The sequence below is a fragment of the Ictidomys tridecemlineatus genome, chromosome 7 (assembly GCF_052094955.1).
Source record: "Ictidomys tridecemlineatus isolate mIctTri1 chromosome 7, mIctTri1.hap1, whole genome shotgun sequence".
NCBI lineage: Eukaryota > Metazoa > Chordata > Mammalia > Rodentia > Sciuridae > Ictidomys > Ictidomys tridecemlineatus.
This window is the reverse complement of record NC_135483.1, coordinates 75,751,192-75,778,244: the sequence shown is the minus strand read 5'-3', so window position 1 is coordinate 75,778,244 and position 27,053 is coordinate 75,751,192. Positions and strand designations below refer to the sequence as shown.

Sequence of the window (27,053 nt, the reverse complement as noted above, 5' to 3'; positions counted from 1 at the left end):
AATTATTTTAATTTACTAAGTAACACTTCAAAATATTTTCCCTTAAGTATAAAAAATAATGAAATATACATGATCTTATATTTTGTCAAATAGCAGTATAAAACTAAAAGTATAAAGAAAAATTAAACAGAAATATTTTAGCATGGAGAAATACAAATATGAAATTCACATAGTTCATAAATGTTTCATTTACCAAAATAATTACTGTATTTAAAAAAGGGATATTTAAAATAACCATACTTTAAAATATTAAGAGACCAGTGCATCATTTTAGTTGGCATTTTTTAAGTATTTTATTATATCTGTTAAAAATTAATATGAAACAAAAATAAGTAATGAACATCTTGATAACTGAAGTTAAATGAACTCACAGAATTGAATTCAAAGTGACTTTTCCTAAGTACTAAGCAACTAATGACTTTTTCAATAATCTGAATTCTCTTTTTCACTTTTGTATTTCTAACAGGAAATAATAATAAAGTAAAATGGGAGTTGTGAAATTCTACAACAATGGAGCTAAAAATCTCATGCTTTAATCTTTATATATAAGACCACCCACATTTGTTTTTTTTTTATATTGACCATGAAATCTTCTCTCCTTCAACTTCCCTAACACACTGTTTTGTATAACTGGAAATAGTAACTGTATCCAGTAGAGATTTCAGTTAGCAGAATATGTTTGCAAAAAATGGTTAGTTAAAAAAGCAAATGATTCAGGGGCTGCTTTAGTACAGAAGGGTGGGGACTTGGGTGGAGGGCATAAGGGAGCATTAAGAGATGCCCTTGGTCTCCCAGCCTTATGGGCTAGGTTTGTAAGACTGTGCCTCCCCACTTGGAGGAAGCACCCTCACTAGCTTAGTTTTTCCTTTTTTCCAAACTTCAAATATAAGAGAAAAATCTTAAATACAAGTATCTTAGAAAAACTAGGGATAACAGGAACATATCTCAATATCATAAAGGCTACCTACGCTAAACCTCAAGCCAGAATCATTCTAAATGGAGAAAAACTGAACGCATTCCCTCTAAAAACTGGAACAAGACAGGGATGCCCTCTTTATCCACTTATAATCAACATAGTTCTTGGAACTCTTGCTAGAGCAATTAGACAGAAGAAAGAAATTAAAGGGATATGTATAGGAAAAGAAGAACTTAAATTAGCACTATTTGCTGATGATATGATTCTATTCCTAGAAAACCCCAAAAACTCCACCATAAAACTTCTAGAACTAGTAAATGAATTCAGCAAAGTAGCAGGATATAAAGTCAATACCCATAAATCAGAGTCATTTCTGTATATCAGTGATAAATTCTCTGAGAAGGAAATGAGGATGACCACCCCATTCATAATAACCTCAAAAAAAAAAAAGTAAGATACTTGGGAATCAATTTAATGAAAAAGGTGAAAGATCTATACAAGGAAAACTACAGAACCCTAAAGAGAGAAGTCAAAGAAGACCTTAGAAGATGAAAAGATCTACCTTACTCTTGGATATGCAGAATTAATATTATCAAAATGACCATACTACCCAAAGCACTATACAGACTTAATACAATTCTGATCAAAATCCCAATGGCATTCCTCATAGAAATAGAAAAAGCAATCATGAAATTCATCTGTAAAAATAAGAGACCGAGAATAGCTAAAACAATCCTTAGCAAGAAGAGTGAAGCAGGTGGCATCACTATACCAGACCTTAAACTATACTATAGAGCAACAGTAACAAAAACAGCATGGTACTGGCACCAAAACAGACTGGTAGACCAATGGTACAGAATAGAGGACACAAAGATTAACCCATAAAATTACAATTATCTTATATTAGACAAAGGTGCCAAAAACATACACTGGAGAAAAGATAGCATCTTCAACAAATGGTGCTGAGAAAACTGGAAATCCATATGCAACAAAATGAAATTAAACCCCCTGTCTCTCACCATGCACAAAACTCAACTCAAAATGGATCAAGGACCCAGTAATTAAACCTGTGTCTAATAGAAGACTCTGTGTCTAATAGAAGAAAAAGTAGGCCCTAATCTTCATCATGTGGTATTAGGCCCCAACTTCCTTAATAAGACTCCTATAGTGCAAGAATTAAAACCAAGAATCAATAGATGGGATGAAATCAAACTAAAATTTTTTTCTTCTCAGCAAAAGAAACAATCTGTGAGGTGAACAGAGAGCCTGGGAGCAAATTTTTACCCCTCACACATCAGATAGAGCACTAATCTCTAGGTATATAAAGAACTCAAAAAACTAAGCACCAAATAAATAAATAAATAAAATAAAAATAACCTAATCAACAAATGGGACAAGGACCTGAACAGACACTTCTCAGAAGAGGATATACAATCAATCAACAAATATATGAAAAAATGCTCATCATCTCTATCAATCAGAGAAATGCAAACCAAAAATACTTTAAGATATCATCTCACTCCAGTCAGAATGGCAGCTATTATGAAGACAAACAACAATAAGTGTTGGCGAGGATGTGGGGGAAAAGTACACTCATGTGTTGCTGGTGGAACTGCAAATTGGTGCAGCCAATATGGAAAGCAGTATGGAGATTCCTTGGAAATCTGGGAATGGAAGCACCATTTGATCCAGCTATCCCTCTCCTTGGACTATACCCAAAGGACTTAAAAACAGCATACTACAGGGACACAGCCACATCAATGTTTATAGCAGCATAATTGACAATAGCTAAACTGTGGAGTCAACCTAGATGCCCTTCAGTGGATGAATGGATTAAAAAAGTATGGCATATGTACACAATGGAATATTACTCATCAATAAAAGAGAATAAAATCATGGCATTTGCAGGTAAATGGATGGCACTGGGAGAAGATAATGCTAAGTGAAGTTAGCCAACCCTAAAAAACAAATGCCAAATGTTTTCTCTGATATAAGGAAACTGACTCATAGTGGAGTAGGGAAGGGAAGCATGGAAGGAATAGATGAATTCTAGATAGGGAAGAGGGGTGGGAGGGAAAGGGAGGGGCAGGGGATTAGCAAGGAAATGGTGGAATGTGATCCAAAGTACATGTATGAAGACTTGAATTGGATGTCAACATACTTATATACAAACAGAGATATATATGTAATAAGAATTGTAATGCATTCTACTGTCATTTTAAAAAAAATCAATAATAAATAAATAAATAAATAAATAAACAAACAAACCTAAACAAGTATTTTCAAAATACCCATCTTGTTATGATGGCTTATTTTTTTAATAACTGACTTACAGTGGTGCAAAAGTGATAACCTCTCAAGTAGAATCACACTTGTAACTTAGATTTTTGGATCTTTTCTGGGCTACTGCCATGAGGGAAGATTGCTGGACATCAGCTGCAGCCCCCATTCAGCCATGTGATCCCAAGGGTGAACAAGCTACCCTCTACAGTGTTGCTAAGCGAGGAGGTTTAGTACTAAATGCATTTTCACATATAATATTTTCAATTAATGATGGATTTATTGGAATGTAACTCCATCATAAGTGGAGGAAATTTTATATTTTCAAATCACTCTCTTGAATGGTGCAGAAAGCTTCATTCATCCCACCACTTAATCAACATCCTAGCTTATTTTATTTGATGAATGTCTGAGTTAATTTCGTGAGCAATGACATCCTGGGCATCTTCTCCCTGACTTTGTATCTCAGCTGTAGAATAGTGTCTGAAACTTCCTGGAGGCCACAGGCTATCTGTTATGTATCCTCTAGGCACTGTGCCAGAACTTTCTGCAGTTTATGGAGAAACAGAACACTTGCATGCACATTTCTAAGGAAAGAGAAATAGTTAACTTTTTCATATGTGTTGAACTTCAAAATGAAAAACATTTATTCATTGTTTCATTTAAAGCAGGAACTTTATATTTTACAGAACCAATATCCCCATACTGGCAAAACTCATTTCAAAAATTTTAGTTCTCATTTCTGAATGGGGATGCCGGAATGGAATAACTGACAATGACTGTATAATGCACTTTTTAAAAGTCTGCTCTCAAGTTACTCTTGAACAAAACAACCAAAGGTAATTAATATTTCATGGATGCACCTAAACTTGAGTTCAAATGAATTAGTTAGATAACTTAAGGGGGAAGAAAGGTTACTGTGAACAACTTAAAAAAATCATCTCTATTAGGCACACATCCAAACCTATCAAAGATTAAGTTTCTCTTTCCGTTTAGGAGACAGGCACATTCTTACTAATGAGAATGATCTCACTTATCCACAGATAATGAGTTAACTGATGATGAGTTTGGAACATCCATCCTTATTTCCTTGGGTCAATCATCCTCATAAACACTCAAACCAGGGCCACATAAGTAAAGTGGAGTCAATTTAGGAGGGCTTTAAATGAAGGTCTAGAAACATAGGGTCTAGTTATTACTGAAAAAAATAAACCACTGATATCCTTCTGTTCTCTAGAATGAATGCTTGAAACAAAAATTTGAATGAAAGAAAAAATAAAAAGATGAAAAGAAGGAAGGGTAAGTATACACAGTGTGAGATGAAGGAATAAAAGGAAGGAAGGAAATGAAGGGGTGTGTGTGTGTGTGTGTGTGTGTGTGTGTGTGTGTGTGTGAGAGAGAGAGAGAGAGAGAGAGAGAGAGAGAGAGAGAGAATAAGTTAGTCAAAAAGTGGCAGAAATAAATATACACAGCAAACCAAAGAAAGTCTAGAAGACAGAGAAATAGGAACATGAGATTAAGACCCAGAGAGGGAAAGGAAAACAAGAAAAAATAAATATAAACACATGCATACCTATAGAAAAACTTTTTTCCAGTAATATGAGTAATTTAGTAATTTCAGAGCTTTAAAGTAGATAAAAGATTTTCTCAAGATTATGTGGCTGCTTGAAACTAGTATCATAAATGTCCATTTCATTTCTTGATGTTTACTTGACTGCCCATAAATCTGGATTCCTCTTTTCATTTGAACTAAAAAGTTAGAAACCTATAGATATGTACAAGATCTCTGCTAAATATGAGAAAGAATTTTTTGGTATTTGGAAAGCTCCCATTTATCCTCACCTTCACCAAAACACATCATAAATTATTCAATAGGCCTTGCAAGCAAACTGGAATAATACGTAAAAGGAGGACCATGTGTTGAAATAGTCAAATGAGTATTTAATTCATAGGGATCATCTACTTTGATGTATTATTATAATTATGCATATATAAATGTATGTATAATGTGTCCTTTGTGTGTGTGTGATTGTGTGTGTATGTGTGTGTATGCATACATATGTATAAACACAAATCTGTTAAATGTTTTAGCAGCCAACTATCCTACTGAATCAGAAATAACAGCTTTTAAAGGCTGTCCATGATTTAGAGTCACTCAATTAAAAATGAAGCCTGAGTGTTCCATATGTCATTTCTTGTAACCCTAACCCCTTCTGGGTATATCTGTGCCTTCTTCCCAACCAACACAACTGGAAGGGATGGCCCCTCCCTGACCCACCTGCTTCCTCTTCTAGGGAGCTGCAAGTGCCCCAAATCTGTCCAAATGCAATGACCCTATTATGCCTGTCATTTATCTACCCTGGCAAGCTAGTCACCTTGCTGGCCTTGCAAGTTTTCACAGGGCACCCCGACATTTCCATTCACCAGTGAGGGAAGGACAGAACATTTTACCAGTGTTTACACCCTGATTTAATATTCCGTCACATAATATTTTTCATATAATATTTTAAACAGTTTATATTCTCATTTACATTAATATAAAATGGTTATCCCCTACTATAATTTGAATGTTCCTTCCAAACCCATGTGGAAATTTAGTTGCCATCATAAAGGTGGGGCCTTGAAGAGGTGATTAGGTCATGGGGGAACTTGCCTCATGAACAATTGAGGCCACAATCTCAGGAAGAGGTTAGTTTAAAAAGGTAGAGTTTGCCCTCTTTTCCTCTTCATCTCATCATGTGATGCCTTCTGTGATATTAAGACAGCTCAAACTCCTCACCTGATATGATCCCCTGGACTTGGACTCTCCAGCCTTCTGAACCATAAGACAAATAAACTTCTATTGTTATAATTTAACCACTTGGTGGCATTCTGTTATAGCAGCATAAGATGGACTAAGTCCTTCCCTGGGAATGAAGCAACCTATGGGTAAGATGGTTATGAACTAGAGTTCACTCAAACAGGCAATGTAGGCAGTAGCACCCACTTCCTGGTGCTCAGGATCAAGTGACCCAGGATATGTGAAAGTGTCTGCACAGTTACTAACACAAAAGAAGCACTATAAGTCAGATGAGGACTCAAGATACTCACTTTCCTATGTGACCCACACACTGGTTGAACAGACTTCTGAGAGCTCTTCTGTCAATCATTGTTTATAAGGATGCTCCCATGGTAAATAAGCATCATGAGGTTAAAACCTATTTGCAGGCTTGGCCCTACTGTATTATCAAGAAATTTTCCTATATCTGTCTGTTTTAAATATGGCAAAATAAAATCAAATCTAAGTCATTAAAACACAAAATTATGAAAAGTTAAGATATGTGGCCCTTAGAATATATGCCTTCTCTGATGTATGATTTTACATTGCTTTTTAAAATGTGGGGATATATTATTAAAGATGGGTAAGTAGAAGTGAGTTCAAAGCAATGGAGAGAAGTGTTCTTCATGTGGACCCAAGGGACCATCTTTGTTCTTATATTTCCTTTTTTGATCCCACCTTCATCTCCTGCTGACAAGAAACCCCCCAGCAAGTCAAGAACCAGGCTGCTTGAAGAGTGTGTAGTTCAGCCTAATTTAATACATCTCTACAGAGTGCCTGCTCTGTGATAGTAGGAGCTTATCCTGCAAATTCTGGTCAAACTCCCAGCCAGAATAAATTGCTCCTTCCATTGTGTTCCCAACATAAATCTATTTTACAGGAATTATTACAGTAAATTTTTATTATTTTTTAGGTTGTTTCTTTTCAAAACCTGTGAATTTCTGTGTCTCTTTATAGAGTAAACAGAATACATTTATTCAAATATTCACTTATTAAACTTTTTTTTTTTGCTAGCACCAAATATGTGCCAGGCACTATTTTAGCTGTTGTGGATATTATCTATGATGAGATAACAATTCCTGTTCTCACAAAGCATATATTGTGGTGAATGCAGATAGACTAGAAACAAGGTAAATAAACGACCAAATTCCATGTCAGAAGGTGACACACACACACACACACACACACACACTAAAAACAACAACAACAAAACAAAAACCCAAAATCAACAATAAGGAAAAGGGGATAGAGAAAGCTGAAAATTAAGAACTTGCAATTTTAAAGGTCAGGCAAGATTGTGTTGAGAAGGAGGCATTTAAGTAAAAACATGAAGAGGTGACAGGGGCGGGGGGGGGGGGGGACACTCAGCTGTGTAGGTAATGGCATCCAGGCACCAGGAGGAGCATTCCAAGGCCAGAGGCAATGTTAAGCCTGGGAGGTTGGACTGTGGAACCCACGAAGGCAAGAGGCAATGGAAAGGAGAGAGAACAGACCAGAGTAAAGACTTCATCTTTTCCTCTGAAAAAAAAAAGGAAACCAAATGGGGGGTTCCTGGATGCTTTGATGAAGTAACTGTGAGAAAGAACTGGAGCAGAGAAACCCTTGAAGAGGCAAGAGTAATAATCAGGTGAGCAGTGGTGACTGGGGGCCTGGTAATGGCAGTGGTGGTGGTGAGAAACAGTCAGACTCAAGATTTACTTGGAGTTAGAGGTATTGTCCCATGTGGACAGACTGCATACAGTGTACAGAGATGAGGCCAGGAAGGATGTCCTCAAGGTTCTTGGACTTCCCCATTTGCTGTGACAGGGAAAGGCTGTAGGCATGTCTGATTTATGGTAGAAGATTTTTATCTCAAGTTCTGTTGTATGAAGTGTGAGATACTCCCTGGGGACCCATTTGGAGATGACTCCACAGTCTGAAGTTCAGGGAGGAGAGGAGAGTTGGAGAGGTAAATTTATTTACATGAAAATGTGCTGAAAGCCCTGAGTGAATGAAATCACCAGCAAATCGGTTCAAGGATATACCTCTGGGAATCTAGTGTTTAGAGACTAGGTAACTGAGGAGGGACCAGGAAGGAGGACTAAGCAGATATAGTCTGAGAGGTAGGAGGAAATCAGGGAGGCTGTAGTACTGGGATATCTAGTTTCTCGTGGCCATAAGAAGATGAGTCTTCCAGTCCTTCCTTCAAGCTTGAGTAATCTTTTGGGATAGACTACAGGCTTTGTGCCACTTCCACATACAACAAGGACTCAGGATCTTTGGGGGCTGTGTAGCAATTATCACAAGCACTTTAAGGAATCCAGGAGTCTACGTTTACTCAATTCTCACAGGAATAACCTGAAGAACACAGTGTACTCTATGATTTCTACAGTGGGGGAAGGTGGAGATCATATTCCCACAGGCACCTTGCAATTGTTTCCCTACAGGTTGCACCCCCTACTCCTGCCCTTGATTTTGCTATGAGTCTCTAGAGATAACTTCCCTATCCTATCTGTGAGTCTTCCCACAGATGGTATGGTGTGTCCCTGTGCTGAGAACCACCATGAAGATCTTAAAGGAAACTCAGCTCAAATGGTGTTATTTGTTATCTACACTTTTCTGAAGCTAGCTGCTCCAGCCTTTGATTTTGTCTTCTACTTTTATTTTTCTTTTTGCATTCTGGGGATGGAGCCCAGGGTCTCATGCATATGCTAGCCAAGTGCTCTCTACCACTGAGCTACATGCTTCATTCTTGATTTCTTCTAAGTTTTCACAACTCCTGGAAATACCTTGGCTTTGTGGCCTTATGGTGCAAGGCTACTCCTGCCCATAGACTAACTCAGTTGACCCCTTCAGGGAAGCAACTCACAAACCAGCATGCGCTTCTGTTTCAGTTTTGGTTTCTCTTCCTGACTGAAAATGACCAAATGAGACCAAGGGAGATTATACTAGAATAGCTCCTCACTTTTTTTTTTAATATTTATCTTTTTGGATTTAGGTGGACACAATATCTTTATTTTATTTTTATGTGGTGCTGAGAATCAAACCCAGTGCCTCTCGCATGCTAGGCAAGCACACTACCACTTGAGCCACATCCTCAGCCCATGCTCCTCATTTTTACATTTGATATATTGACAAAATATATTGATGGAGGAAAACATTTAGGGGTAGTAGAAAAGCAAATTAGAAACAATTAAACAGAAAACAGATTGATTTGTAGTTGAGGGACCATGGGAGCTTTTCTGTCTGAATAGTCCTGGTTATAAAGTGGCAGAACTAGGTTACTAAGATGGTAGATCTGATGTTAGTGTTCTTATCACGATATAATAAAATTTTCTTAAAAATTAAGTGGCAGAAAAGAACCAAGAAAGGAACCTAAGAATTTGGAAAGAAAGAAATTAAAGGCACTATTAAGACAGTTGTAGAGAATCAATAGGTTCAACTGAAATGTCTTTACAATGAATCACTAACATAATCTATTCCCCAAACAAGCATTTCTCAAGTGAATGTACTAGGATTAAAAGGAATGAAATAGATTCCTTGCCCTTAAGAAGTTGGTGGCACATAAAGAAGGCAGAATTACATATGCTCAATTAAAGTTTTTTTTTTTTAAATATGATGTGTTCCTTTTGTTATCATCTCCCCAACCAAAGCTATAAACGCAATGGCAGAGGACCTGCTTCTTTCAGAATGGGTGGACAGATGGATGAATGATTAACCAAAGAGCTGTGATTCAAAGTAATAAGTGCTTTAAAACAGACAAGTAGAGAGGTGCTTTGGAAACACAATGGAAAAAAATGTCTGTCAGCCTGGGAGGTCACAGAATACTTCAAGGAGGAGGTGATGTGAATCCTGAGATTTAAATGGTAAGCACAAATGCCACATGAGAAAAGACAAAGGAGGGAATTTTGTTAGGCACAGTCTGTTGCAGAGTTGAGATGGAAAGAATGTTTTTTTTTTTTTGAAAGAGTGTTTTATAACATGAAAAATGAGAAGCACCCTTAGGTATAGAATTTCCTTAGAAAAACAGTATGGTGACAAGATTAGAAGAACAAAAATTTTGGGGTGGACTGTGGGTGCTTAAAAATATTATTTCCTTTTATAGGGAAGAAAAAATTAATAAGGAGAAAAATTAAGCAAGGAAAATTCCCAAGTTTAAAGGCAGAAAGGAATTCAGAAGACACTGCTGAATAAAGCAACAGGTTCAATTTCAGTATGCTTTAAGATGGACGGGGGAGGGTGAACCTACAGATTAGGAGTAAAAGTGCTTTATAGAAAAGCATTTCCTTAGTCAAGAGAGCAGCAAGTGCTGACCTTTTTACTCATCCCCAAGGTCACACAACTAGTAAGTTCTCTCAGAACCCAATGCAGCTATTAACCCAGTGTTCTTTCCATTACATGACTCAGTCAAATTCTACGTGAGAATTCACATTAGAATTAGAAGTCACCCGAATACAAAGTTTTTATTGTAGGGAGAAGTCATTTTTGTCAACATGATAGCACTTATTTATTTCTGTTCACACTTACAGTAGGAAAAAAATTACAAGGTGTTAGAAACATGTTTGTAAGCATATAATACAATTGAAATAGGACCTCAGATAGGTCTTACTTAAAATATAACACAAAGATAAAAAGAGCTCTTTCTGATGACTAAAGTTAAAGTATTCCTTCAATGAGGACTGAAGGTAAAGGAGAAATGGTGTTAAATAATTTTGTGTTGTGTTGGGGATGGACCAAAAGGAACAAACTAACTCTGAAATGCCTGACCAAATTCAAAGGAGCCACTGCATCATCTGTCATCAACATACCAGAGTTGCAAGGGAGTTGTGTGACACAGAAATTGACAGGTTATAGGTTTTGTCTGATGCATAATAATGATTAAATATTGAGAACACAGTCTAGATGGCTATAGAGCCCTCTATGGAGGCATATAAAATGGACTTTGAAACGTGTCCTTACCTAAATTTTCTTTCTAATGATATGTGACAAATATTTAAGGAAGATCTGGTTAATTTCAAACACTTCCAAGAGGTAAAAATAAAGTCTCACAAAAGACCAAAAAGCATGTGATTTTTACTACTATAGCAAGATAATTTATTCTGCTCCCCTTCATCAAACAGAAATGCAAACAACCAACAACATTCCCCAAGAATTCATAAATCAAGATAATTCCAAAGAAACCAGACTCGACTTTTCTGCCAACCTTTGCAACTGAACAACAGCAATGGAGAGAAGAGCTTTGCTAGGTAAACCATGGAGTCTTGTATTCTCAAACTTTAATAGGCACCTTAGTTTCTTACAGATCTTGTTAAAAGGCAAGTCTGTGGAGGAGCCTGAAAGCCTACATTTCTAATTAGTACCCAGGGTTGCTGCTGTTGCTCTGAGACAGACAGCTCAAGGGTCACCTTTGAGTTTCAAGTGGGAAGTGATCTTTCTCTCCATGCCTGTATAGCACTTTGTGTCACTTCTCGTCATGTTATTATGTAATTTGCTGAATTTATTATCAATGCTGTTCATATGTACCCACTGCAATACCTATACTACAATGGCACAGAAGAAGCACTGAGTGGACAAATATTGAAAGATATAGTCACTCCTCAGTCAAGAGCAATAAATTCTGCTGGTAAAAAATATCTATTTTACAAGAAAAAATGATAAATGGATGTACACAGTATCTGTGTAAGTGAGCTCTAAAAATCTGAAAGCAATAGGGCAAGTAAGTCCTCACATGCAGTCTGCAATGTTGATATTTTGCCTCAGCTCAGATTTCTAGAAATGTCAGTGCCTTGGGCTTTTGACTTCTATAAACCAATGGTTGGTTGAAGCCACCAATATCCTTGTGATAATATTTGAACCTGGAGGAAAAAAAGGTAAAGAAAATACAGCATGTTTTCTTGTTCTTATTTTGTTTCTGAGTCTCTTGAGTCTATGGACTAATACTTTTAGCCTCATAATATTTTTTGGAAACAGAGATGTTATAATTTAAAATAGAATATACACAGTTAAACTGGGGAATGTCCTATGTATGTAAAATATATATATAATACATATAAATATATAGTCTATATACACTTAGATATATGATATACCAAATGTATATAGCATATAATATATAAGCCATATATATGTGATATATAGTACATACAGTCTATATTATATAGAGTACATATATAAACATATATGCATATATATTTACATATACAGGTCACTGTCATTTTCTTTTAAATTGTTTTTCATACATGTTATTTTAAATCTGCGTGAAAATATATAGAAATAACACTAATGTCTATTTTTTTCCTCTCAAAATATCACCTCCCTTATACTTCCAATTTACACACACACACACATACATATGAAGTCACCCCTTAGTGTCCTCAGGGGATTGGTTCCAGGACCCTCTCGGATAATGAAATCTGCAGAGGCTCAAATTCCTCATATAAAATCCTGTATTATTTTCATATAACCTATGCACATCCACCCCTACATTTAAATCATCTCTAGATTATTTCTAATATTTACTACAATGTAAATGCTATATAATTAGTTGTTCTATTATATTGATTAGAGAACAATGTCAATAAAATAAAGTCTTATGTGTTCAGTACAGATGTAATTTTAAAAATTAAAAATATTAAAAATTTTAAATATTTCCCATCCCATGGTTGATTGGATTGAAAATGCAGAACTTACGGATACTGAAGGCCAACTCAATACATATTGTGTACAAATGGAAGAAAACAAAAATCATTTAGTCTTCTGAGTTGAGTGTGCTAGAAGGAATGGATTCCATTGTTAGCCCATTTAAAAATGATTTTTAAGGGCCTCACATGGAAGTTAAGTTACTCACCCCTCCTACACTGCAATATCTGAAGTAAAAGATCCTTGCTAGCCTATCACCTGAGAGGTGACATTTTGAGAGGGGGGGAGAAATAGATATTTGTGTCATTTCTAGATATTTTCACATAGATCTAAAATTACATGCATAAAAAACAATTTAGAAGGAAAAAAGAGTAGGTTCTCTGTGACTGGCTATGTAAGGATTAAAAAAAATGTAGCAGGGTTTGTTTGTAGGTCAGGATGTGTTTCAACTTGATTTATTAACTTGTTGATAAAGTTTAAATTAAGATCTCATCCAAAATGTAGAGGGTAAAAATGATATGCTGGCTCAGTTGCTTCTTAGTTAAAAGAGCATGTATTAAGCACTTCACTTCCCTAAACTCAGCTCATTACTTAAAAATAGATAATATCATTTGCCCTGAAAAATACCTTTTCGTCTTTTTTTATGTCTTCACTTTTATACTGTACATACTGCTTCAACAACTCATTCAACACCCACCTATTGAGGGTCTACTCCGTAGCAAGCTAAATGCTGCCAAGAAGCTTAGCAAATAGACAAATACGTGATAGCATTACAATTGGTTGAGTTTTTTCATTCAACAACAAACTCCTTTTGTTTCATTATTCAAAAGCTTCCCTGATATATTTTAAGACACTTTTGTACCCTCGTCAGTATAACATGGTAAAAACAAAATAATCTCCCTTGAGTGCCAGTGTCAGGAGTCCAAGTTGCCTGTCAATTCTAAGTCCCACTATTACTGAGGGGTGGAGATGAGGGAAGTGAAGAGAGGGGCCGACTGGCCATAGGTGCCTCCCCCTGCCTTGGATAGTCATTGATCTTCTAAATTAAATCCATATCATCATCTTCTGTGATTGTCAGTTTTACTTTCCCTGCGAGTGGCTTATGGAAAAAATGGGTTTTCTCTAAATGTCAATTTCTTAGATTGTAATTTATAGGTTTGTCCATAATATTTAGAAAGATATACTGGCAACATGAATATAGTAATCTGCATTAAATATCTAAAATATACACTTCTGCATTTGGAAATGATAGTAATGAAAGTAAAGAGGAAGACTTCTCTGTTCTTTCAGCCAAACTTGTCATTAAAACTATTAATTAACCTGAATGATGAATTTATAGAATGCATATTATCAGGAATAAACTCCTGTTCGTTTTTTCTTTAGATGTTATCTCTGGAAGTCTTTATGCAACATGGAAGTTCCAATAAAATCATGAATACTACAGTAAATATTATTTAAAAAAAGAAATTGGAAAAAAACTATTAAACATAAAAATGAAATATTTAACTGATAAAAAGATAGTAAATGAAATGTGATAGAAGGAAAAAAGAAAAATCGATCTAAAGCTCCAAATCACAAAACTTTCACATACTGATAAAATGTTATTAAATCTATTACCTATTGAATGAAGAGCTCATAAAATATTTTAACACTAAAAAGTTATAAGAAAATGCTAACTGATTTTTTGTTGTTGTTGTTGTTGTTGTTGCTGTTATTTTGTAGTACTGAGGATTGAACCCAGGGGTGTTCTACCACCAAGCTACATCCCTAGCACTTTTTAAATTTTTTAGTTTGAAAAAGGGTCTCACTAAGTTGTCCAGGCTGGTCTTGAACTTGTAATCCTCCAAACCTTCTGCCTCAACCTCCCAAGTGAGAGTTTTAAATGAAGTGAAAAATGAAATGAAATAATATAAAATAATAAAAATACATCAAAATTAGAGACTTTATTACAAAACTTAAGCCAACAAAGTGGTAAGCAGTAATAAACCACAAAAAGACAGTGGGATTTGATTCTAAAATACTTAAGAGCCTTGAATTCATTTGTCTCTCTAAGGAGTCACATAGAAAAGCCATTTCAGAATGGAGAATATATTTTCCTAATTAGAGGAAGGGGGCTGGACTGATGTAAAACACTTTGCCAATGCATGAGACAATTACCAATATTAGTAGATGCAATAGCATGAGGTTCAGATTAAGGATAATAGTAATAAAAGAAAAGAGCAGAGATAATGCAATGGGCATGATTTAGAAAGACGCAAGAGAGCTTTCTCGACACCACCTGTAACCTGAATTGTGTTAGAGGAAAGACTGGAAATGCTAATAAGGAATATGATTAAAGGTGGGCCTGTGGTTATAAATTGCTTTTTTAATGGTGATGATAGTAGCTGACATAGAGTATAATAAGAAGATGAGAATGTCAGTATCAATTTTTATTAGTGCCATGAACAATATACAGTATATTTAAATTAGCTTCATTTGTATTAGTATTTTTGTAAGTAGTCTCTCTGGAAGCAATAACATGTCCAATGTATTCTAAAAAGAAGGACTAAATAAGTTGCCAGTATTCTCTACGAAATAGCCATAACTTTCATACTGGGAAAACATGCCACATTCCCCAAGGGTACTCAGATATTCAAGCACATGATTGCAATTCTGAATCACAATAAATCGGTACAATAAATTAGAACAGCATCATAGGAAATGAATAAAGTTGTATAAAAGTTGCACAAAAATTTAAAAAGAAACTAAAAATATAAGTTTTTGAAAATAAACCAGGACTCTCCCTCCCCAAGATGTATATAGAATAATAATAAGGGATTTTGCCTAGGTCAACTTAAGCCACTTAGGAGATGGCTTGGTACCTCTTCAGCCTTAACACGATTATTCTGTTTAACATAAATTATTGTAAATTCTAAAATTATCAGTAATTTCTATTAACTCATTCTTATTAAAGAAAAATAAGGGAATTTGTTTCATGCATGAATCTTCCCAGAAATTACTATCATCTTTCTGAATTAGTCTAATAACAAATTAGGTCAAATGGAATTTTTGACAGATAAATGATTTCTAAAGAACTAAGAGAATAGGAAACATTATCATTTCTAAATAAAATAAATTCTTTGTCCAAATTTTAGAAAACTAGGTTGTTGAAAGATAACTCTGAAGGTTAGAATGTGGAATTTCAAAAAAAACCATAAGCAATGAATTACTTCTTTTTGATTTCATGTTCTGAATAGTACTAATTATGGATGAGGGATGGCATAACCTAGTGATAGAGAAGCTGTTCTGTGAGTCTGAAGTTTGGATTGCCTACTATTTGTAGCCTTGGGCTATTTACATATAATGCTTATTTTCACTTCATTTTTCTGAAAACTTGAATAGTCATAGTTTCTACCTTATAAGATTATTGATGAGGATTAAATGAGATAATTGGATGGCAAAATTTGAGTGTACGGCATGTAAGACCTCAATAAATGTTAGTTTATTATAATCATTAATGCTGATAATATGCTTAAAGAAGAATTTCCATTTCTGTACAAAGGTCATATTAAACATTTTTCCCCATAAATTTGTTTCTCTGTTAATTCCTTCCATTTTCTCTGAATTATGTGTTTTTCCTTAGGTCAGTGTACACATTAATTCCCTAAAAATTCTTGTTTCTTTTCTTTTTTTTTTGAAGTTTTTAATATATATATATATATTTTTTTTGGCAGACACAACATCTTTATTTGTATGTGGTGTTGAGGATCGAACCTGGGCCGAACGAATGCCAGGCGAGCGCGCTTCCGCTTAAGCCACATCCCCAGTCAAAAAATTCTTGTTTCTTCAAGTTATTTTCAAGATATATCACTAAAAAGATTTCTTTTTGCCTTCTGAATGCTTTGATTCCCTAAAAGGCCTGACAGTTATAATCACTGGGGTGCTGGTCATGGTCATGGACACTGTTTCTGTGGTAGACTATCAGGATACCTTCTCACAGTGCTGCAAACATCTTTTACACTTTGAGCACTTGATTATTTTAAATTTCTCTCAATCCTTTTACAGAAGACACAAAGTCTCCAAAAATATAGAAATTTAGATGAGAGTAAATTTTAAAAACAAGAATTTAAATGAGCTAAATACTTCAATAGTTTAATCCTGCCCAATTGTGTGAATGTACTACATGTCCTGCTCTTATTAAAGTAGTTCATAAAACAACAACAAAAAATTAATGATAAGATTAACAACACAGGCATGGCCATAAATTCCCTACAAGCAAACTTCTACAGAAAAGAGCATCAGGATGAATTGTAATAGGTATGTGTTCCTCTAAACAGGTGGACCAAGGCTGAGACAGAATGAGTCATATGCAATAGGGAAGTAACTAAGACAACCTGTGTTCCAGGGAACCACAAAGGACCATTGCTTGGAAAAAGAACTATGTAAATTGTTAATGCATACCTTCTAAATTTCAAGAGCGTCAGATACTGTAACACATCCTCTATTTTTCAAACACTTCCCTAAGGACAAATGTAGACCACTGCTGTTTTTAAAAAGGCAGACTAAACAGTGAATTTAGGACTTTCTGAAATTGCAATAGCAAACCTTGAAAATGGGCAAGAGGATCATCTTGTTCCTGACAAAAAATGTATCATCAGCATATTTCCTTTATTTTTTCCCTCTTAAGTATATTTTTCATCATTTTTTTTCTTTTTTACTATATCTCAACAAAGACTCCGTAAAAGAAAATCTAATTGAAATTTATTCTGCAAAACCAGGTGGAATTTTCAGAGTATTAGGTCTGAGGGGTTAGTTACGATATCTAAGGTAGAAACATATGGACCCACTCAAAAACCTATTTGTCACATTACCTTGTAATGTGTAGGTTAAAAAAAAATTGTGGCTACCTGATGGAATTATCTAATTATTTAAAATAAAAAGTGTATAACTTAGGATCTTGGTGATCCATTAATCAGGTCACAGATGACAGTTCAGTTCACTGACCCTTGGTATAAAATCTAACCATGTAGGTGTACAAAAAGTGTGTGGCAGCCCACATTCCATAAAGAAAAGTGGGAAATTACTCACATTATACCAAAATGATTCCATGTTTTGTTATTAGAATATTAGATCAAATTGTTTTGGATCCATTATCCGTATAGATGTTATCTTTCTCTGCTTCTTTGGTGTTTAGACAGAGACTAGTAAGCCCTTTGGCTTGTTTCTTATTCTAAAACAAGGATTGTGAGGCTTGAAAAGTATAAATCATTCTAATAATTAAAGCCAATCAATATGAGAAAAAATAATGTAGGGCAGATCTTACCTGAGCTCCTGGATTAGGGAATCCATTGGTACTATTGGAAAAAAGAAAAGAGAAAGAATCAGCTGATAATTTTCAAAAGTGATTGAAAGTATTTACCAACCTAAAGATAATAATGATGAATTGTTAGTATAGACCCCACGTGGCTTCTCACTGTATGGCTTAATTCTTCTCTGTTCTGGTCCTCTGGAGATAAGAGGACAGGTGAGTATGTCCCAGGATGGCTCATTGTGTTTAGTATCTTGGGTGGCCCTGGGGCCTTGTAGTCACAGTTTGGACTTTTTAAGTATCTGTCTTTAGAGGTTCATTGAAAAATTACAGGAACGTAGAAGATCTGAATTATTTTTTAAAATAAAATTTATTTTAATAGAAAATTATTCAAAAGAATTTCAATATTATTCTCTCTTTGTGTGGGGATGTGTGTGTGTGTGTGTGTGTGTGTGTGTGTGTGTGTGTGTGTTTGTGTGTTTGGATTATACTGGGGATTGAACCCAGGGACTCATGCATGCTAAGCTAACACTCTACCACTGAGCTACACCCAGTCCCAAGATAACATATTTAATGACATTAAACAACTATTCAAATAAAACTGGCAAGGCTTTACTAATGAATATGTCCCAAGATTTTATTTCATAAACTTTCTACATAAGGAAGAAAGGAATGCTCTTAAGCTTCAAAAATATTAATACCAATGACCTTTTAAAAATAAGAAACTTAGAGAAAAAGGGCTTCAGTTTTTCTGACTGAGACGCTAGGAACTATAGGAGTTCATGTTTATAAATACCTGCCTACACCCAGGATAAGCAGCATATGGAGGGAGGCAACAGGTGGTTTTCAAGATTACTCACGCTTCACAAGAAACAGTCATTTCACTTCTAGAAGAACATTTTGGCTCTATTTAAGACACGTGTGCATGTGCCAAAAGAATTCGAAGTCCAAAAAAGAATTGCAAATTTAAAGACCCTCATTTAGAAAGTATGAGAGAGTAGTGTGCTTTGAGACGTCAAAATAAGAGATTTGAAGACTCCAAATACAGGGCTGGGGATATAGCTCAATTGGTAGAGTGCTCACCTCGAATGCACAAGGGCCTGGGTTCAATCCCCAGCACCAAAAAAAAAAAAAAAAAAAAAAAAGGTATGAGCTTAACTAATTTAAGAAACTCTGAAATTTGTATAATAGTGAGACATTTACCCTCATGAAAATTTAGAGTCTAGAATTACTAAATTTCAAATGAGGGTAAAAAATATGGTTACTTTAAAACTAATTTACACTAAAATTGAAAAACAAGACAGTATGTTTGGGTAGAGAAAAGTTCTATATGATGTGCAGAAATATTCTGAAGTTTGGGTAGCAATGCTAATGATAAGCACTGGTCACATTTTAACTAAAGAAATGAAAGCATCCTTGAATTTGTTAAAAATATTTGTGATTTTGGACTTTGCTTAAACAGCAATTAAGTACCTTGACATATATAAACATATAGCTAACAAAAATGTTCAACTTGATTAGCCATTTTCAACTGTAAATGTCAAAACCTTTCCAGATAAGTGAAGAGTGACAACTGGGCTCAGCTCTTCTTAAGCAAGGTAGACCCTGAGGAGGGTGGGGTGGGGAAAACAGCTATCCAGAGTGTTGTCAGAGCCATGGTGAACCTACAGTTTCCCACTTAGAATTAAGGGTCACAAAAATATAGCTAATTATAATAAAAGTTATTTTCCTTGAGGGGTGTTATTGCCAGTCAATCCTGTTTTCCAGATGTTTAGATCATCAAGGGCCTGTTTATATTTCAATATTACATTACCATCTGTTGGTTACAAAAAGAGAGGGATAACCGGCAAGTTAAACCTTCCAAACATTACTTTGCAGAGCTGCCGGAAATTCCCAGCAGGAATAGTCAAAAAACAAACATCATCATTTTACTTGAACAAAGTATAGATTGGGAGCTACTAAACCAGATAACATGAAAATCAAAATCCGCTTTAGCAATAAACTAACAATTCAGTTTTTCCCTTGGTCATTTAAGGTCACTTTTAAAATCTGAAGGTCTCCATGAAACATTCCTCCCTTGCTGAACCTTAGGATGTTTTGCATGAGGTTCAAATGTACTCATGATTGTATTTTGTAAAAATGAGCATCATATATCATTTGGACCTTCCAGAGTCCTTTAACTCTTAGTTCATAATATTTAGCTTCTCAATGCCAAGAGCCAGTATTCTGGCTTGATTTGAATAAAAAAAAAGCCCCGAGGAAGGTGTAATCATTCTGACTACACGCTAGGGACAGAGGACACTGGCACTCCCATCTTTCATGGTATGGTGGGCACGGTGTCAGGAAACCTGTTTGCTAACTCACCCTCTGTTCCTTTAGAGCGAGTCCGCAGCGTTTTATCTTCAGCCTCTGCATCCATCTGTAACAAGAACACAAAGTACTGAGGTCATGCCTTTGACATTGACGAAAATACAAAAACATGCAGTTAGAAGTTCTGAAGGTCACTGTGAAAAACAGAGTGCCCTTCCTTGCCCTTGAATCCCATTCTGACTCTCTGGGGAACTGATTGTGACTGCCCTCAAATACTACTAGTTAAGAGACACATCTACAGATGCTGGAAACCAGAGGGAACAGCAACAAGAAGGCTGATATCCTTGCCCACAGGTGTTTGTAAGTGTTTCAAATGTATCTGGCATTATAGTGATTAAAAAAAAAAAGACTGATTATTGTGGTTATGAAAGGGATAAAACCTCAAATGCTAAATCAAAATATTTCAGATGGATTTATTAAAATCTGATTCTTTTACATTTATAGACCCTTCCCTATACATACTTCTTTCTAAGGAAAAATAACTGTCTAAATAAGCAACTTGAAGCCAAACTCATGTAATGCCCCTAGAATATACCATGAGAAAATTCTATCAACAAAACCTATATTTACACCCCAAATTCCAAAAAAACCCATACTGGTTATAATCATCTGAATGTAAACAGAAGGTGAAGGTTTGTGGCAGTATCAAATTCCCATCATTACTAAATATTTTAAATGCAATCAAATAAATTATCAAAGGGATGCAAAGACTTTCAAGGCACTTTAGTTTCATGGACTCTGACTTGAAGACATCTATCCATTTCACTAGAATCTGCTCATCATTCTCTTAGTTTAATTCACTTCTGCACGCTGTCAGAAAGAATTCTTAAATATAAATAAGTTGTTGTGTCCATTGAAAATAAGAGGCAGGCAGAAGGCGCACTCCGTGGCTCCCATCCTTAAATCCTGACATGAGCAGAGAGGCAGTGTGACTGCCATGGTAATGGGAGCTGCGTCTCTGCTCTCTGAGGCTAGGTTGTGATTGAAGGCACTGACCTGCCATAGACTTATAATAGGGGAGCAGGTGTGGCAATGATGGACTTTAATTTCCTTTAATAAACCTTTTATGTGCCACACTTTTACTGCCATTCGACGCTCTCCAAGGTCCTGCACATAATAGGTTCATTACTTTTGATTACTATAGTCTATTGAGACAAACAACTCCAGAACACACTATATATTATGTTCAGTTAAACCAATATAGACTATTTATCCATTGTGCATTTTTTCACCTGCAACACTACAGACGAAATTAACGACACCTCTCGTAAGCTAAAACTATTAAAACCACCAGAACTCTTTTGTCATTGCTTCATAATAAACACCATACCAATCGTTGAACTGCTTTTTAAATTAGCAAACAAAAAGTGTTCACCACTTTGGTTGAACAGCAGTTGCTTTCGTCTAAATAAAATGGTTCATTGTTATGAATATTTTAAAACTACACAATAAGAGAAAACAACAATAAAACAGAGGTGATTTTTTTCCCCCTGTCAATTTTCCTTCTTTTAAAACTGCATGAGTTTACGACAAATATGACACTGCCTAAGATTAAAACGGCTTGGTTTACTCAGGATGGTGAGCACTGCCTTGTGAAATCCCCCTCCTCCAGGGAACATCCGTTTCATATAAAGTGGCTCAACTCATGCAAGGCCCTTCCGTGTGCTACACAAATAACTAGATTAAGAGAGATCAGTAGCATGTGAGGGTTAAAAAGATGAAACCCATCAAATATTTCTGAGGAAACTATTCCCATGGGAGAGCATCCACATAACACAAGTCTATCATCCTGCCACATGGGTGCTATTAACTCTCCCCAGCCACCTGAAAAAAAAAATACCCTCCCCAAAAAGGGGAGGTTGAGTTCCATGAGTTTCTTACTAAAACCAAAGCACACACTGCAAAGGATGCCAGAAGTTATACATAAAAGTTTCAGACACATACTCAAATGCAACCTTTTTTCTAATAACTTTTAACTAGATTCTATTTTGCAGTTCCTCTATTCAAGGGTCTGAGTCTTGTCTCCACCCCCATGCAACCATCTCCACATTAAAAGTCCTTGGAAGGAATGCATAAATATTCATGGACCTCCCCATGAATGTGCTTGGAATGCTGGTCTCATAATTGTATTTTGTTAAGCTATTGTTCTCCTGTTGGTGTAGCACATTCACCCTCCATAAACATTTAAAAACTGATAAGTCATTCATAAAACTAAGTTTTCAAATTTAGCTTGTGGGCTGAGTAAGAGTAAAATAGATCAAGGCCATTATTTATGAGCTATCTATTTCACTTTCATTCTGTCCTTCATAACTGGGGAACAATAATTACTAAGTTTAGTTTCTAATCATGTATCAGACAACTAAAGCATATGTATTTTTATTTTTAGGGATGGGGAATTTAAATGTTCATGAGAGGGTTCTCTCTCCTTATCCACCCTAACTCAAAAACAGGTCTTTGTTCCTGTACATAGAAGTAGAAAATTCAAAGTATTCTTAATTTGGCTTATTTCCATGAATAAATTGCAAATGGAAAGACTTTATTTTCATAAAATGAACCCTTGTCTTCAAAGGTACCTTGTTCAGGTGGTAGGTCATTCAAGGTAGAGATTTCTACTTCAGTACCTGTCTCAAGACCCAGAGTTAGGGGTCAATTATCATACTTTCTAATTCTTCCAGAATGATAGAAGAGTCACAAGTTCATGGTATGATTCAAGAAAATGACCTAAACAACGCGTATTGCAATCTTGAATATACCACTTCTTAGAGAGTTTATTTTTTTCCTCTTCAAAAGAATGTTTAATTATCTATATTGCTTACCACCCCCAACCCAATAGTTTTGAAAGGACTGCAATTAACTTTGTAAACTTTGAGTTATTCCTTTTCTTGATTGGAAATTTTATTTTTTTAAATCTTGTCCTTCTCCAGATTTAATAGTTTAAGGATGAGAACAATAGAATATATGGGCTGAGATTCCTATAATGAGCTCTTTCTGGCTTTCACAATCCAGTTCTCAGCAGGGATAAGAAGACTGAAGTTGACCTTTGTTATTCTAATTTTTCCTGATCTGAAACACTTACTTTAAGAAAAATCTCATTTAACTTACAAATATGGACATATTGTATATAATATTTAAATAGAAAGGAGAAAAAAGTATTCTTGCTCAGCATTTAATTCATAATAAAGTCACAAAGAAAATTTTTAAAAAGGCTTCATGTTTCAGTTCTCCAGGGGAAAGAAGTGAACATATGAAAAATATTGCAAGAGGGAAAGAATTTTATAAAATACTGAATGTCAAAAAGCAAAATTTGGAGGAAGGATGTGCACAAGAATTAGAAATGGAAATAAGTAGATTTTTAGTGAAGAAGAAAATCTGACCTTAGAATAACATGAACTATTTAGTTGAATGTGGAAAACTCCCATTTAATATCTTTATATACTTATAAACCTATACTGAAGTGTACAAAGTGGTTTCTGAATTACTTGTACTTGCCCATCCTTTTTTTTTTTTTTACATTAGGGGCATCAAATCTCTTTCTTGTTACCCCAGGCCACAGATCTGGGACCTTCTTTGGGGCTGAACAGAAAGTTTCAGAATTGCTTCTTTGTGGAGGAAGAGATTCAAGAAGCAATATGTAAAACTCAAAAAATCAATTTTGATTTCATTCATGCAAGCCTCTTACTGGTATTTAATTCCTTTATATATTTTTTTCACTCAAAATTCTATTTTAACCTAATGACAAATAAGTAAATAAATAAAAAATTTAAAATGAGGTGATATATACCTGTAATCCCAGTGACTGGGAAGGCTGAGGCAAGAGGATCACAAATTTGAGGTTAGGCTGGACAACTCAATAACACCCTGTCTCAAAATATAAAAGGGCTGAGGATGTAGATTAGTAGTAGAGCATCCTGGGTTCAATCTCCAATACTGAACAAACAAACAGACAAACAACCCCTATCTCTCCAAATAAATATGCAATAGCTTCTTAAAAACCGGGTAAAACAAATTCCTTGGTGATATTGATGTTTTTTTCTCCTTTCATCAGAACTCTGTACAATGACCTCAACATATATTTATAAGATGCATTACTAGTATATTTTACTAGTAGTCTTGAGTTTTTAATATTTGTAGAAGAAATCCTGGTGATCATGTTTTGAAGGCACTCTTGGAAAACCCTTACACAATTAATCTTAATGCTGTCTAGTTAGTTCATGCGGAGACTTCTAATTTGAGAAGTCCTTTGCATACATTGAACTTGCAGTGATTTCCCCTCTTCAGCAGATTTCATTGTGTGCCTCTCCTGAGACATTTGAATTGGCAATGTGCTTTTGTATATTGTAGAACACCATTCTTGTGAGATATTCTTTCAGTCCTGAGGAACTCATGGCAATAGTGAGAGGAAGTTCTGTGGCTGCCGAGAAAAGGTTCTAGGATCTTCTCCAGGAGGAACACTTTTTCCTCAGTGGATACTTTTCACAAATGAAGTCACAAAAAATGAGAAAGAGAAACCCGGGAAGTAGGAAAAGGCAAATTTCAAAATGAAGCAACTAGATGATGCCAGTATGTTGGGATGAAATTTGTCCAGATTGAGGAACAAAGGACCCTACATTGAGTGACCTTTCTTTTGATAATGCTGGCCTCAATTTGTTCTAAGCACAGCTTTGGACCAGCCTAAAATGGTAGCCAAGATGCTTACCTGTCACATAAGCAAAAATTATGGGGAAATGAGCTTCAAGGCTAAATGAAGGAGAATGTTGACTTCTGGAGAGCAAGGGTAACCTAGAATGTTTAAATTTGTTTTTTTCTCTGCTCTTACTCGTTTAATTTTATATTTAATATATTTATTCATTACTCAGGAAGAATAGGAGCACATTCAAAAAATAAACTTTAAAAAATGAATCGTAACAAAAATGCTTTTTTAGGGCCTGGGGTTGTGGCTCAGTGGTAGACACTTGCCTAGCATGTGTGAGGCACTGGGTTCAATTGTCAGCACCACATATAAATAAATACATAAATACATACATACATACATGCATAAATCATAAATAAAATAAAGGTCCATCACAACTAAAAAATATATAATCAAAAAATTCTTTTAAAAAATACCACCCATGATGATATCAGTAATTTTTTTGAACTTTTCATCCTTTGGGGCACACTATTCTTGATTTCAACTTTCTGTGCCTGCATGTCTCTTACTGTACTGTCTTTAATCTTTGTATAAATGCTGGTGAATTCAATGTTGTATATGCTTTAGATTTTTGATAATTCTTCTTATTTCTCCTAATTCTTCTTATCTCCCATGAATACAAACCTCAAGGATGAAGCAGATTCAGTCTGCTATCAGATTAAGTACAGTTCCCTGGGAAACGGTTCTACCTGAGAGCCTCATTCATGCACATTACCCACAGATGAGATGCTTTTCAAAGAGAACTTTCTAGAGTCACTGGGCACAAAAGACATCTTAGACCCGAGACAAGCTTGGGTACTGTTACAAGGAGGCGGATTTATTTTGACTCTTCCTTCTGATTTCTGAGTTGTCACTGCTGTTGTAGACTTTGTCCTGTAACTTTGTACAACTGGCAATGCTGAATATAAACCAAAGCCATATGTTTGTGTCCTTTTGCCAAACGACTCCAGTAAATAGTTCTATTATTCCCTTAGGTAACCAATGTGTGCCAAGGATTTCTATTAGTTGCCATACCATGGCCTCAGAGTCACAGCTTTGTGACATTAGGGGGCAATCATCAGCTTTATGCTGCAGGAGGTTTCTTTTTTTTAATATATTTTTAAAAATATGCCCTGTTTAAAAATAGGGCAAGTAACCCACTAAGAAAGAGGGCCTTTGAATTTTTTTCTTGCTGATAGTTTGAGATGCATCTGTTATAAAATATGTGTTAGAAAATAAGCTTCATCTTATAGGGATACATTATTTTAAATAGATTTTCCCCAAGGACTATTGAACTTTTTACTTTTTACTGTTTGTAGGAATTAATTGCAGATGTCATGTATAGTGCTTTAAAATAGTCACCTGTTTTAAAATCTTGCTTTTCAAATATCTCACAATTGCTCTTAGTCTTTAAGCAAACAAATTTCTAATACAAATGAATTCAAACTGGATCTTTAAAACTATTTTAACAACGAACCTTTCTTTAAGGACAAACATACATGAACAAATAACACATACCAACCAATGTGCAAAAGGGTTTCTTCAGAGAATTTTACCTGTTCAGTAGTTTAAAATACTAAATTGACTGTGTGTAGAACAAAAATCACAATTCTAAATTGAGCATTAACAAAAGTTCAAAAGCAAATTCACAGAGATGAAACACTGTTGTAGAGGAGAGCCTTTATATAAATTCTTTAATTGATCTCATTTTCTTTCAGTATATCTACTTCTTAATAAATAGAAAATGTAGCCATACCATTATCTTTCTCCAGTAACTTGTAAACAATTCAGTTCACCCTGCTCCGTCAAAGAGACTCAATGTCTTTGTCCAATTTAGACAGAAAGCTTGAAACTCATTCTGTTAAGAGGAAAAAATAAAAGAAGGAAGGAGTAAGTGTCTGGACAAATTAATAGAAGAGTAATAATAAACATTGCAATGAAAAACAATGAGTTGACAATTTGGTTGGATTATATTACATACTTGGTACTTTGGATTATACTAAAAACTTGATACTACATATCAATCAGAAAAATATTTTTACTATATATATATCAGGTTTTCTATTTAATTGAGAAATTGGATAAGGGACTCTCA

At 35.2% G+C, this 27,053-nt stretch overlaps 1 protein-coding gene across 7 annotated transcripts in view; it reads right to left on the bottom strand.

The window, feature by feature from the left end:
• LOC101965562 (ST18 C2H2C-type zinc finger transcription factor) overlaps positions 1 to 26,816 on the bottom strand; it is a 107,449-nt gene extending 80,633 nt beyond the window's left edge. For 5 of the 7 annotated variants that reach the window (XM_078017176.1, XM_078017180.1, XM_078017182.1 and 2 more), the window contains exons 1-4: positions 26,715 to 26,804; positions 24,071 to 24,094; positions 20,284 to 20,338; positions 17,935 to 17,965 (exon numbers count right to left, since the gene is read on the bottom strand). In XM_078017176.1, coding sequence (XP_077873302.1) covers positions 17,935 to 17,965; positions 20,284 to 20,338; positions 24,071 to 24,094; positions 26,715 to 26,717 — 113 coding nt within the window. In that variant the 5' untranslated portion in view covers positions 26,718 to 26,804. Of the gene's footprint in view, positions 1 to 17,934; positions 17,966 to 20,283; positions 20,339 to 24,070; positions 24,148 to 26,714 lie in introns of all 7 variants that reach the window. The other 2 variants (XM_078017179.1, XM_078017177.1) reach the window with 2 other exon arrangements.
• Positions 26,817 to 27,053: the final 237 nt, after the last annotated feature.